We start from the raw sequence: 13,295 nt of genomic DNA, 5'->3' as shown, positions 1-13,295 counted from the left end.
ATTACAACACATTTAAACTAATTTTATTTTATTATTATTATTTGAGTACTAATAACGCTTTATATTTATTTATATATATACTTTTTTAATATTTTCAATCAATTTTTTGAAAAAATACCAACTAACTAACAATTAATTCAAACAAAGAAAAACTAACAGTTAATTCATCTAACACTTTTTTACCATCACTTAACAGCACCAAACACCCCTACTTCAAATAGATTGATCGATCAGTGTTGATCGGCGATATTCCGTCTTCTCTCACCGGGAATGCTTATGCGCCGATCGCCTCGCAACGCCAATGGAGCTCCTTTTCGTTTCAAGCATACTCAGGTTATTCCATCGCCTCCTCTGTGTGTGTGTGTATATAGACGTTTTTTTTTTAAATTTCTTTCTCAACTAAATAAGCACATTGGGGATTCTCTGTTTCAGTTGCTCACTAAACCAAATATGAACTTTTCGGCACTTTAGATGAGGCATTTTCTAGTGAATCTGAGAAGTAGGGGTTGATTAGCTAAAGATAGAGGGTTAAGCAATGTTCTATAGTTTTTTTTTATTATTGCAGGCTGCTAATTGCTAAAGTGAATTGGAAAGCAGCTTCGAAGTTTTGACAAAAGAGTTCACTGAAATACATGATAATATAGTTTTCAAACTTACCTATATATCTTTGAAGAATTCTTTGAGTCCTCCTTAATGGAGACGAAGGAAACCTAGATCATAGTCTCCTTAGTCTTCAAATTTGGAGATGAAGAAGCCTCCTCCGTCTCTGGAGGGGAAGAAATCACCCATTTCTGTCCATGCCACAGGGGATAACACTACGGTTGATATAAACTTTGAAGCTATCATTTCCCAAATCCCTCTGCTCATCTTCAATCCTTCTTGCGCAGTGTTCAACTGCAGGAGAATGGTGCAACTCAATGAACTCAAGTGTTGGGATATCCCCGATCTCATTAGGAATCTCCTTCAGGCTGAAGCAATGCTTCAGAACTAGGCGTTCAAGTTTTGGGAAATGATAACTGTTAGCTACTTCCCAGAGCTTAAGGGTGGAAGACTGAATCAGCAGAAACTTCAGCTTTTTGAACACTTGTTCACTCAGTTCGAAAGCATGTCTTTCGAAATTCACATCTTTCAGTTTCAGAATCTCCAGGTTGGGTAACATAGAGAAAGTGGTCACAGATTTGGGCACCAAATAGCACATTTTGATGCTCAGTTTTTTAAGATTTGGTGGGAAAGCATCCCAGCATGGGAAATTCTTTATCAAGATTGAGCAAAACTTTAGTGTTTCTAGTTGTTTCAAGTAAAGAAGATTGGTGAGGCAACCATTCAACTGCTGTCTAATCCAGTGCTGTTGATATAACGCCCAATTTGTTACTTCTAGTCCTGCACCGCATCCAGTGATGCCCAATTTTTTAAGATTGGAGATACTAATGAAAACTTCTCTTGTACAACTGTTGAGGTCTATAAAGCAAAGAGTTTGCAGATTCGACAAAACCTTGGTACTTGTCATAGGAGGACTAGGCCACAAACTGGAATTCTTAAGATGCAGATGCCTCAACTTTTCCATTTCCCACATTTCTGTTGGCAAGATCAAACTTCCTGATGTTTCAAGGACTAAGGTTTGTAGATTCACAAGTTTGGACACTGAAAGAGGAAAGTCGGGTTGAGAGAAACTAAGGGCTAGATACTTCATATGAATCAGGTGGGTTATCTCTACTGGGAAATGAACAAATGTGTGTCCAACTAAGTGCAATACTCTCAGCAATCTGAAGGTCGAAATAAGGAAAATAGTCTCAGATTGGGGCATGCCAATTGTACCAAAAGATAGAAAAGAAGAGGTGACAGGAGTAGACTGCTTACTATTATAAGCATATGCACTATAAATGGTGGAATGCTCTTTCTTAACATGCATAAACTTCTCCTTTTCGCCTTCTTGCAAACTCAATTCGCGCAGAAGATCATGAACAACACACGTCTTAACTCCACCGTCAGATCTCCTCTTTGAAACCATAACAAGGCTTCTACTGACAAGATCCTCCAAACAGTGTTCTGCCACTTCCTCCGGGCTCTTTAGCTTTGTTTCTGGCAGAAACCCCTCAGCTATCCATAGCCTGAATAGTGTCCAAGCAGGGATCTCATAATCTTCTGGAAAAGCTCCCGTATAGAGGAAGCAAGGCTTCAAATGGCAAGGCAAGTATTGATAACTCAAAGCAAGTATATCTAAGCATTTCTGTTTATCTTGTTCATTTGCAGCTGAACCAACCATTTTGGCATAATTGGACCAAGAGCTTCTTGTCTTACTTACCTTAGCAAGAGAACCAGCAACCACGACGATTGCTAGAGGTAGACCTCCACATCTCTCTGCAATTTTCTTCCCAATCTCCACCAATTCTGAGGGGCAGGGTGTCTTTCCAAATACCTTTTGGCATAGCAGCTCCCAGCTCTGATGCAAATCCAGAGGCCTCAGGCAGTGTGGAGGACTACCTGGGTGAGCATGAACACCCACTGCCATAACCCAGCTCGTCAGTATAATCCGGCTCCCATTCCTGTCATCCGGGAAACACCTTTTAACATCATCCCAGGCCTCAGTACTCCACACGTCATCCATGACAATAAGATACCTGTGACCTATCAGCCTTCTGCGCAATTCTTCCGCCAGCTGATGCTCACTTTTCTTGTAGATTTCATCGCTGGATGGGCAGACACAACGCAGAAGACCAAGAAACATTTCTCCAACTCGATGCTGTCTTGATACAGTTATCCAGGCTCGCAGGTAGAAGTGGTGCATAACTAATGGATCTTCGTATACTTTCTTAGCAAGAGCCGTTTTGCCAATGCCTCCCATCCCCACTAGCGCCACAACTTCGAGTTTAGATGAGGGGGAGCCACACAGCCGGCCTTTGATCTCCAGTATATCATCATCAACACCCACAATACTCCCTTCTACTGCTGAACCTTTCCGTGGGAAACTTTCAAATTGAGAACTTTCTGCTCCACAACTAATTTCCATCATCATATCCCTAGCTAGCTGCTGCTTCAATTTTGTGAAGCTAATATGTTTGTGTTTACAGTGTATGGTAGCTTGCAGATTGTTCGTAGGGGCTAGCTTTGTTGGATGGAGGCGTTTTGAGGACTTACCCCTTACGTTATGGAATTGCTAAAAAGTCGTTCCCATGGCCCACACTGCATGACTTCTGAACTTTTGATTAAGCCATTAGCCATCGCCACCTACCCAGTTTGAATTCTCGTATATATTTAAATTTCTAACATGATTGCATTTGTAGATGTTGTAAATATTTATTTTATGGTCTTATCCCACTACCCCTATTTTAGTGTTGGTTATGTACATTTATTATTTGATGTTCTGCGTTTTTCTTCTAGTTTCTCTTTTCTTTATTTTCTTTGTATTTTTTTGCTTGGCTGCAATCACAGTGGTACTATCTCAAATGTCCGAGCTAATTAAAGTTAGCCAACTTACAAAACGTGATCAGCAGGAATTACCGTCATACTTTCCTGTGAATAAATTCCATTATTTTTATTATTTTTTAATTGAAAAATCAATTTATTCGAATCTAAAATAAAAATATTAACAGTGAGCATTATGTAAAGCAAAGTTTCGCCAACTCCAATTTAGCAACCATAAACCAGCCAGTAAAAAAACTAAGGACCAAGGGATTCCATTGCATGAAATATTGTTTAACAGCCAAGCATGCATGCATGCATTGCATGGATGTCATTATTATTTGAAAAACCATTGCTGGTTCCATACCATTATTGTAGGCCGGTTGTCTACAATTTAAGAAGTGCATGAATTGTCGTCCCATCTTCCTCCAAGCACCGAAAACATTCTATTTCCCTTTTTGACATAAAAATATTCAAATAAATTAAAAAACTTTCATTCATTATATATTTATATTTATAATAAATATAATGTTTGTCACTCCAGACATTACCGCTACACTCTACACACCCTATCTAAATTCAGGGAAGCACAGATCACAAGATCAGAGCTAAATTGTGACATGGCATGGGGATGGGGTTAGCCAATGTACAAATTTTATACGTATAGTAGAGGGCAATTATTGGAATATAAAACAAAAAAAAAAATTGCCGAGGGATTGAGTGACACATTTGCATCTACAAGACTACAACAATCATATGCCCATTTATTCAAAGGGAGACGACGTGTGAATTTCATTAAAAAAAAAAAAAAAAAAAGGCAACCATCATGTTTGGTAAAATAATTAGTCAATTTTAGCTTGTTTAATTACTATTAGCTGTTTGATTTGATTAATAACTAATGTGAGTGTTTGATAATTAACATTTTGTAATTCTAAAATAGAAATTCAAAAAACTACTCAAAGCAGCTTTTTCAATTATCTTTTAGAGAAAAAGTATGTAATCAACTATCAGCTAACAGTTAATTTATCAAATATTTTTAATTTCTACAATCAACTAGTTAAATCCACTAACATTAATTATATCCACTAACTTAATTAGCTATCAACTATTAACTAACAATTATTTATTCAATTAGTTAAACTCACTAACCTAATCCGTTAACAACTATTAACTAATAATTATTTATTAAATAATTATTAACTAAGAACTATTTTATTAATTAACTAGTTAAACGACTAACCTAATCAGCTAACAGCTACTAACTAATAACTATTTATCAAATAGTCCTGTGTAGTACACTAGTACACCCAAATAAGTAAATGAATCTAGACACACATATAATTTGTTCTAATTAGTTATTAATTATTAATTATTTGTGAGGTATATAAATTAAATTTAGTCGATATTTATTAAAAAGAATTATCATTTAATTTTTTGAAGCAGTTGAATGCACCATGGCCGAGTTTTTTTTGAAAGCCAAAAAATTGGCGTATTTTAATTAATGAAAGGAATCAAACAATCAGGAGGGACATAGTCCCAATACATAGAATGTTCCTGATCAAAAGCTAACGTAACTAAAGTATGAGCACTAACATTAATTAACTAGTCTAGAAATAATATTTAAAGAGCAATAAGTAAAAAGGACCATAGTTGCCCGGCATTGATCATCCACCACCCCTTCATAAGATAGGATGGTCGTAGGACTAGATAGTAAATGATGTCGTAGTTGTGTGCAATCGGTCAGCATATCTACATCGAGTTTGTTACGCTCCTTAAGCCATGATAAAGCTTCTTTGCATGCAAGGGCCTCCGCCATAAGAGGTGAAAAACAACTCGAAAGCTTGCCATTCGTTGCCGCTTTGAATGAACCATCTGGGTGAAGTAGTACAACACCGTAAGCCGCGTCGCCCGACTGTGGACGAAAGCCTCCGTTGAAGAAGCAGCGCGGACGTCCCTGGAGCGCTGGTGCAGGTGGCGGTGCTGCGTGAATACTGCCCGGGCAGTGTGTTTGGATGTACGCCGTCTTGGCCGTGACGGCACGCCTCCATGTAACTGGTGGTTGTGGTAATGCCCTCTTCCATACAGCTTCGTTCCGGGAGTTTCATAAGTGATAAAGAACTCCTACCATTGTGGCAAATTGTTCCTCTGTTAAGTTTGGCCATAGCACCCATTATCCATTCTGGAAAAGTAGCAGCAATAATGGACAAACCCGAAATATTCTAAACTATTTTAGAATAATCACAAAAGTTAGTGTATGCATAACATGCTCATGAGATGTATCACACATAAGACATGTAGAATCAATTTCTACTCTCTTTATAATCAGGTTGTTTGTAGTTGGAAGGATATCATATAAGGCTCTCCACAAAAAGGTTTTTCATTTGGGTGGGACTTTTAACTTCCACAATGTGATCCACTTATCAAAAGTACGCACCATGGGGGAGTTAAATGTTAATATGATCGATGTTTCACAGGCAATGCAAGTATGCAACATAATGGGAAAAAGTTAACATGCCCCATATATGATTCATCTACAAATAATTACTTAAATATTATTGTATGTGCGTGCCTTTTAAGGACTTATATTTTTCACCATTATATAATTCATATTTAATAAATAATATAATGACTGAATTGGTGGATCTATCTCGCCTTAAATAAAGAATGAATTGGTTGAATGACAAAATTAAACGCCAATGTATAAAATGCCAATTGCCCATCCCATCTAGAGCTTGGGACCAAATATAAAAACAATAATACTCACCGTACGTTATAAAATCAACAACAAAATACATTAAGCAGCACAACAACACACAAAAGTAAGCAAACCACAACATAAGTAGTTCACCAGACCATTTGTTGGCAGTATAAGCAAAAACTCCTAATTAACACTACTGCATCAACTACACACCAACCATAAATACAAGAAACTAAGGTTTCGTTGTACGTTTTGTAATCTGAAAATGACTTAATTAATTAAACCCTGGTGTTTTGTAATCTGAAAATGACTTAATTAATTAAACCCTGGTGCCGGTAACGCCGGTGGTTCCCTTCTCAACCGCGGGTGCGCCCATGCCCATGCCGTAGTCGTTGTCCCGGTAGCCCGGGCCGTAGCGGCTGCTGAACCACCCCGCGTGGAGCATCAGCACATACAGCAACTGGGTGAACGCCAGGATGATGACAAATGCCTCCAGCACTCTCAGCCGCCACCCCCTCCACCCTCCAACGTTTATCTCCTTGCATGCCAACCTACACCATACCATACATACAAATCCCATTAACCATAATATATACATGCATATTTCTAGAAAACAGTATGATCACTGATGAAAATTATGAAATTTTCGACCACCTAAAAGTGATTTAATCAAGTCGAAAGCCTTATTCCGACCACTTTTGATATCCAAAAAAACCTTTGTTGCTATTTCCGACCAAAAGTGGTCGGAACAAGACTTTTGACTTATTTAAGATCACTTTCAGGTGGTCGAAAATTCCATAATTTCCAACCGTGAATACCGAGAATTATACTCAAAATGAACAGATCTCTTGTAAGCGCCGACATTGGGCTCGGTCTCTACTGAGAGATTAAGGTCCCAAATGCTCTGTTGGGCCAGTGTGGGGAAGCCCTTAGTTGAGGATTCTTCAACCTTTTAGGAGAAGAAGAAAACAGTACAGTATGATAGATAATTGTAGCTAGCTAGCTATTGTGTACCCAAAAGCTAAGGCGGTTACAGCCCATGCAACTAACGCCGAGGATCCGGCGGCCGCCAGGCTGTCGTTCCTCCACACTCTCAGGTGGTTCCCGCCCATGAATTTCGATACAATCCCCAGTACTGCTGCCAGTATTGAAAACGCCAGGAAGAACATAGTTGCTCCATTTCCTCCAAAATCTGCAATTTTTTATACATTAATTAACTAGATTTCTCAACTTACACCAGACCAATTGTAAACCACCAAAAAAACCCATAAAGAATGTGGCTAAAAAAATTTTGGGCGGAAACTAAATCAATTAGTGAGTAAGAGATTATTGGACGGACAGAGGCTAATAAAAGACCAAGTCCATCTTAAATATATATATATGAAAATAAAATTGTACCTTAGCCCTATGAGATATAGCTTTTAGGACAATGATTAAGCCCTTGACTCTAACAAGTTGTATCAGAATCAGAATCTAGTCATAAGTTTGAGTCCCGGCCAATAGGGTAGGGTAAACTAGCTAGAAAAATTGTTGGAAGATAAATCTAAATCACCAAAACAGAATCTAGTCATAAGTTTGAGTCCCGGCCAGTAGGGTAGGGTAAACTAGCTAGAAAAATTGTTGGAAGATAAATCTAAATCACCAAAACTCTATCTAAGAGTTGGTAAAAGAGATAAATCGTGAGTCACTTTTGTCAATTTGCGGATAATATATACAAACTGAGTGAACAGATAACAAAAAGTGACAAGAAACTGAGTTAAAAGACAGCAAGAAACTTACTAGGATGATGGGTTTGGCCATTGATGAACTTATTGAGACACCAACTAGCAAACCCCAACACAATAACGTACATTATCAAGTTGAGGAACAACAATGGAGCCGCCAAGGTTCTTGCCACCGTCCTAGCCATCCTTAATTTCCTCAAATACACAATACAATCTTCTTCTTCTCTTCTCGTTCTTTACAAAATGTATTTAGCTACTAGCTTTTGGAAGAGAAATGGTGGCGAGATGGAGAGTATATAAGGGAGTAAAAAGGCCATGCAGGCTAGTGCACGTGTCACGCTCACTGGCATTAATGAAACAGGTGGAGGGACACGTGTCGGATGCTCCCTCTCGTGCCTCCTGCTTTCTTCCACACAATACAACTAAGATTTCCTGCTTTGGATTCTCAAAATAAACTATATTATCCGACCCGAAATTCAGAACCCGGCCAGTTTTGTGTCACGCGCCGTACGTTGTGGATCAATCGGATGAAGTTTCTGTTTTCTGTTTGTGTTCAATTCGATCCTTAAATTCCTCTGTAGGACTCTGCTAGAACCCTAGTACTAGAACTTGCCAATAAATCATCACAATTTTTTATTCTTACATTAAATAGGTTTGAAAATTATTAATTCTAAACATAAAACGTTATTTATAATTTTATATGTAGTTTAATGTGATTTATACAAATTGTTGTTGTTCTCAAAAAATTAAATAAATCTCCAATAATCTTAAGATCCTCACACCCAGATTCGAGTGTCCGACAGATGTTAGATCTTTACTTATTGTGTACAAGAAGTCCCTTACATTATCACTGTCGTTGGTGAGATTCGATCCCGGATAATTGTTCCAAAACTTCACCTATGCAATTTATACAAACGGTTGATTAAACGAATGCACGTCAAAAAGTGTGAAACTATATAAAAAAAGTTGTGTGCATCTAGCATTATCCAATTAATTAAATTTTGTAATGTGAATTTAGTGGGTTAGATTTGCAACTAAATTAATAATGGAAGGACTACGTTTACAATTTTTTTTTTTTAAATAGTAATTAAAAATTTACAACTAAATCAACAATTGAAGGACTAAATTTACAATAATTGAAAAATCGTACAAACGTCACATTTGTAACTCGGAAACAAATAATTGAAGTATCTAACACATAAAGTACGTACGTTATTCTAACTCATAACATACATTATATTATCTTACCCCAAAAATTTCATTATTCTAACACATATAAAAAACATTATTCTAACACATAAAATACATTATTGTAACTCATAAAATACCTTATCTTAGTTTAGAATATTCATTATTCTAACATGTGCGCAAAGCAATAATTTTTATTTTTTTTTAACATAAAAACGACGTTGTTTTGGACCGTAATCCACACAAGTGTAATTTGCCAAGATGTTGAGTGTTGGTAAATAAAACTATGTTTTCTTAGTAATTAACCTTGTAAAACATATAGACCGTGTTTGGTAAATTAAAATAGTTAGCCTGTCAACCAATTTTGATTTATTTGACCACTATTAGATATTTGACTTGGTTAAACAATCAATATTTATGAATGTTTGATTAATTAGCCTTTTGTACCAACTTATTACTCTAAAATGCTAAAATTTAAAAAGTTGTTCAAAGTAACTTTTTCTATTAGCTTTTTTAGAAAGTCATTTTGTATGTAGTCAGTTAATAATTAACAATTAATTTACCAAACATTTTTCTATAATGAGCTAATGTGGAAGAAAAATGTTGATCATAGTAATTACCCTCTACAAAACAGTTTCGTTGGTTCTCACTTCAATTCTTCATTCGATCAGGTGGACATCACAATCTATTATTGTGGTTGATCCTCTTCTAGAAGGGTCTAGATCAGCTGAGACAAATTAATTGAGAGACTAAAATATTGATTTCTTCAAAATTAATTTATCAATCAAATGACAACTTATCATATTTCTTCAATTAAATAGTATATATAGGGGCAAATGGGCAATCCCAATCAAGTGCAACTTATTATATTTCTTTAAATAGTATGTATAGGGGCAATTCTAATCAAGTTGGTCAGGTTGTTAGCTTGATAATTATAAGGTTACAAGCTCGACTCCTAGCGGGAAAGACCTAATGACCTTCTTGGTTTGAGTTAGTTAACTATGGGCAACCTACGTTATTTATCACTATAGGCAACCTATGTTATTTATCTCCTTGTGATCTTTTGCCAACTAGTCACAAAGCAAAGTTTACCCAATGGACGCCTTTAAATAGTGACTACGAATTTCTCTAATCATTAATAAAATTATACATTAACTGACTAATTTATTATATAGAAACACAATCACATAGCCAAATTTTAATATTATTTCAAAACATATAAATTAAATGATCTACTTTAATACCAGGACTATGTGGTCCAATGGTACCCGGGTTGGACTTCCATTTGGAAGGTTGTAAGTTCGAGCCTCAGTGGAGGCGTTATTAGCTCTTTGTGTTTCAGTAGGTTGAGAAAGTATATGAACAGATACTACAATGTAATAGAGCTAGTAGCATTCAAAAAAAAAAAAAGATCTACTTTAATAATTTTAAAATACATATAAAAAATTCAAATTAAAGTCTAAAACAAAATAATCATTCACCTTTAACCAATTTCAACATAATCAAAATAAAATCACATTGAATATCAAATAAATAAATAATTAAATAGTATGAACTATAATAAAATACCCCCCAAAAAAATAGATTTACAGAATAACCCTACTTTAAAATTCCTAAAATCTAACAAAAAAACTAAAATCCCAAAAAGATGCTTTAAAAAAAAAAACATTCATTTATCAATCTAGAATTAAAGGTTACAAACAAACAAATTACTGAGTAAATTAAAGTTCTCTAGTATTGATTAATTGTTAATATTTTAAAATTTATATTAGATTCAACGTAACGAAATATAATAAAAGTTTGTGTGGAAATCAGGAAATTATTTTTGAAAAATAATTTATAGAAAATGATTCACTTTTTAAAAAATATTTTTATTTTCTGGTTAGTGTTTGACTAAATGTCAAAAAATTATTTTTTTCTATTTGGTTCATTTAAAAAAAATGAATAGAAATCTATTACAAAATTTTTTTGTACAAAATATTAATGATTTCAAATTGAAAATATAGCCAAGTAGCTTGTAGCTCAACGGCATCTCTGTGGCTCTCCCATTTGGTTCGAGTAGTACTCAATATTTGATAAATATAATTTTGAACTAAATAAATTAAAAAGAAAAAAGAGTAAAAAACTTAAATTAATATTTTTTTTTTTTTGAGAAAAATGTCAAATAGGCCCATAAACTTTAGCCAAAAGGATAATTAAGCCCCTGAACTTAAAAAGGGAGCAATTAAACACTTAAACTTATCAAAATGAGTCAATAAAGTTCATGAACTGGTAAATGACCTATTATAACGGGTCATTTTAATTCCAGCTAAAAAATCTGGCGACCAAGTCGTCGCCGTTCGCCATCTATGGCGGAAGGCGACCAACTGGCCGCCTTCCGCTGGGGAAGGTGACCAACTGGTCGCCTTCTCCACAAGGCGACCGGATTGGTCGCTTTTCCATCGGACGTTGATTTTAATGGTGGTCAACGTGATACTATTACCGGTAAGATGTTGCTTACCGATAAATTGAATTTATTTGACTTATTTTAACAAGTTTAAGTGTTTAATTGCTATTTTTTAAAGTCTAGGGGCCTAATTGCCCTTCTGGCTAAAGTTTAGGCGCTTATTTGACCATTTTTTATTTTTTTTTTGAATTATAGGTCAGGACAGATCGGGATTTTTTACTATTTAATTTGACCTAGACCTAGTCTAGCTCAATTCCTTTCAAAAAAAAAAAAAAAAAAAAGTCTAGCTCAATCAAGTCCAAATAGCAACTGGGGCCATTTCTCTCATTTGACACTAATAAATTAAAGAGGTAGAAAGAGAGCGAAATGTAAAGAGAGATCAAGAAAATGTCTTCCCATAGAAAAGATTTTGGAAGACATTTTTATCGCAAAAAAAAAAAAATAATAAATAGATAAATAAATAAAAAATCCTTATGACCAGATGTATATTTTTCTTCGAGAACTAAACAGTAAACACCCAAAAAAAAAAAACAGTTTTTAAGTTTTGAAATATACTGTAACTTTAATAACTTTTATTTTTTCGGTTCCCACTGTCGATGTAAAAAGGTTTTTAGGAATGGTCATCTGGAGTCCCTTTCATTGTTTTTCTCCAAAATTATTGGGCATTTATTATTAATTGCTTACCATCACGAAAACTTTAAAAAAAAAAAAACAAAAAAAAAAAAAAAAACTAACAAACAAACAAAGAACAATGAAACAGATAGTCGTGTACCACGATTGCATGAGTAATTGCCGATAAAAAATTAAGTTAACAAATAATAAAATAAAAAGAAAATTTTATTTTATTTTTTGTCCTAAATTTATAGGTGACAATTCACTTCTAATCATTTTTTTTTTAAAACTTTTCTATTAGGTCCTAATATTATTGTGGCATGACCAATTGACCATTTCTTTTCCTCCAACAACAAAATCGTTTAAATTTTGTAAAATAGAAAGGCATTTAAATTTTCAATTATAAACTTTATATATATATATATATATATATATATATATATATATATATATATATATATATATATATATAACCAAGTTAGGGGCCCATCCCAACGTTGGGCCCAGGACGGGTGTCCATCTTGCCCACCCTCAAGGCCGGCCCTAGGAGTATACTGCGTCAAAATATTAAATAGTATCCTGTAACTATATCATAATTTTTAATTTGGTCATCGTCTATCAATTTATTCAAATTGGTCATTCTCTATGCAAAATTGACTTAGGGTCCGAAACCTGCAAAAGTCATTTTCTAAAAATTTATAATGTTTGGCTATTAACGAAAAATGAAATCAACGGAAAACATTAATTCCGGTCAAAGAAAAAATGACTCATTTTTATGAAAAATATCTTATGAGATTTTTATTGACATTTTTCAAATTATAGCATTCTCTTCTAGCTTTTCTTCCTTTTTTTTTTTCTTTTTTTTTTTTTTTGGAAATTCTTACTTTTCTTACCTCATCTTAGCATTCTTGCTATTTTGACTTCTAGTAGCCAATTCTAGCATCCACTTGTAACATTCTCTTTTAGTATCCACTTGTAGCATTCACGTCTCTTCTCCTTTAGTGGCCAATGCTAGTTTTAGCATCCTTGGAAGCATACTTAAAAGTGTACCTTTGATATCACCATTCTTGCTAGCAAGCCTTCTACCAACTTTGTTACTTGAGCTTTTGCTACTTCCTTTGCTTCAATAAATTTATGCTCAACATTTACGCGTCATTTTCTTCCAAAATTAACATTCAAAACTTGGTAAACATGAGAGTAGATTTACCAAGTCATTATTGCAATGAAT

The 13,295-nt window shown here is 34.8% G+C and overlaps 2 protein-coding genes across 2 annotated transcripts; both read right to left on the bottom strand.

The window, feature by feature from the left end:
• Positions 1-287: 287 nt before the first annotated feature.
• On the bottom strand, positions 288-3,349 carry LOC109176459 (putative late blight resistance protein homolog R1B-14). Its single transcript, XM_019325898.1, has 2 exons — positions 441-3,349; positions 288-346 (listed from the first exon to the last, which is right to left on the bottom strand). The coding sequence occupies exon 1, from the start codon at positions 3,011-3,013 to the stop codon at positions 782-784; it is 2,232 nt and encodes a 743-aa protein (XP_019181443.1). The 5' UTR covers positions 3,014-3,349; the 3' UTR covers positions 288-346; positions 441-781.
• A 2,795-nt stretch (positions 3,350-6,144) lies between these two features.
• On the bottom strand, positions 6,145-8,069 carry LOC109176467. The gene is made up of 3 exons (XM_019325905.1): positions 7,877-8,069; positions 7,112-7,289; positions 6,145-6,648 (listed from the first exon to the last, which is right to left on the bottom strand). The coding sequence occupies exons 1-3, from the start codon at positions 8,004-8,006 to the stop codon at positions 6,417-6,419; spliced, it is 540 nt and encodes a 179-aa protein (XP_019181450.1). The 5' UTR covers positions 8,007-8,069; the 3' UTR covers positions 6,145-6,416.
• Positions 8,070-13,295: the final 5,226 nt, after the last annotated feature.

This window comes from Ipomoea nil, unplaced genomic scaffold, assembly GCF_001879475.1.
Source record: "Ipomoea nil cultivar Tokyo-kokei standard unplaced genomic scaffold, Asagao_1.1 scaffold0706, whole genome shotgun sequence".
Taxonomy (NCBI): domain Eukaryota; kingdom Viridiplantae; phylum Streptophyta; class Magnoliopsida; order Solanales; family Convolvulaceae; genus Ipomoea; species Ipomoea nil.
This window is presented reverse-complemented; position numbering and strand designations above follow the sequence as displayed.

What these genes read in the sequence shown, in the direction of transcription:
- LOC109176459 (XM_019325898.1), bottom strand. Translation starts at nt 3,013, where the DNA reads ATGATGATGGAAATTAGTTGTGGAGCAGAAAGTTCTCAATTTGAAAGT.
- LOC109176467 (XM_019325905.1), bottom strand. Translation starts at nt 8,006, where the DNA reads ATGGCTAGGACGGTGGCAAGAACCTTGGCGGCTCCATTGTTGTTCCTC. An exon ending in TGGCCAAACCCATCATCCTA is followed by an intron (nt 7,290 to 7,876) that starts GTAAGTTTCTTG and finishes AAAAAATTGCAG; the next exon opens with ATTTTGGAGGAAATGGAGCA. An exon ending in GTAACCGCCTTAGCTTTTGG is followed by an intron (nt 6,649 to 7,111) that starts GTACACAATAGC and finishes GGTATGGTGTAG; the next exon opens with GTTGGCATGCAAGGAGATAA.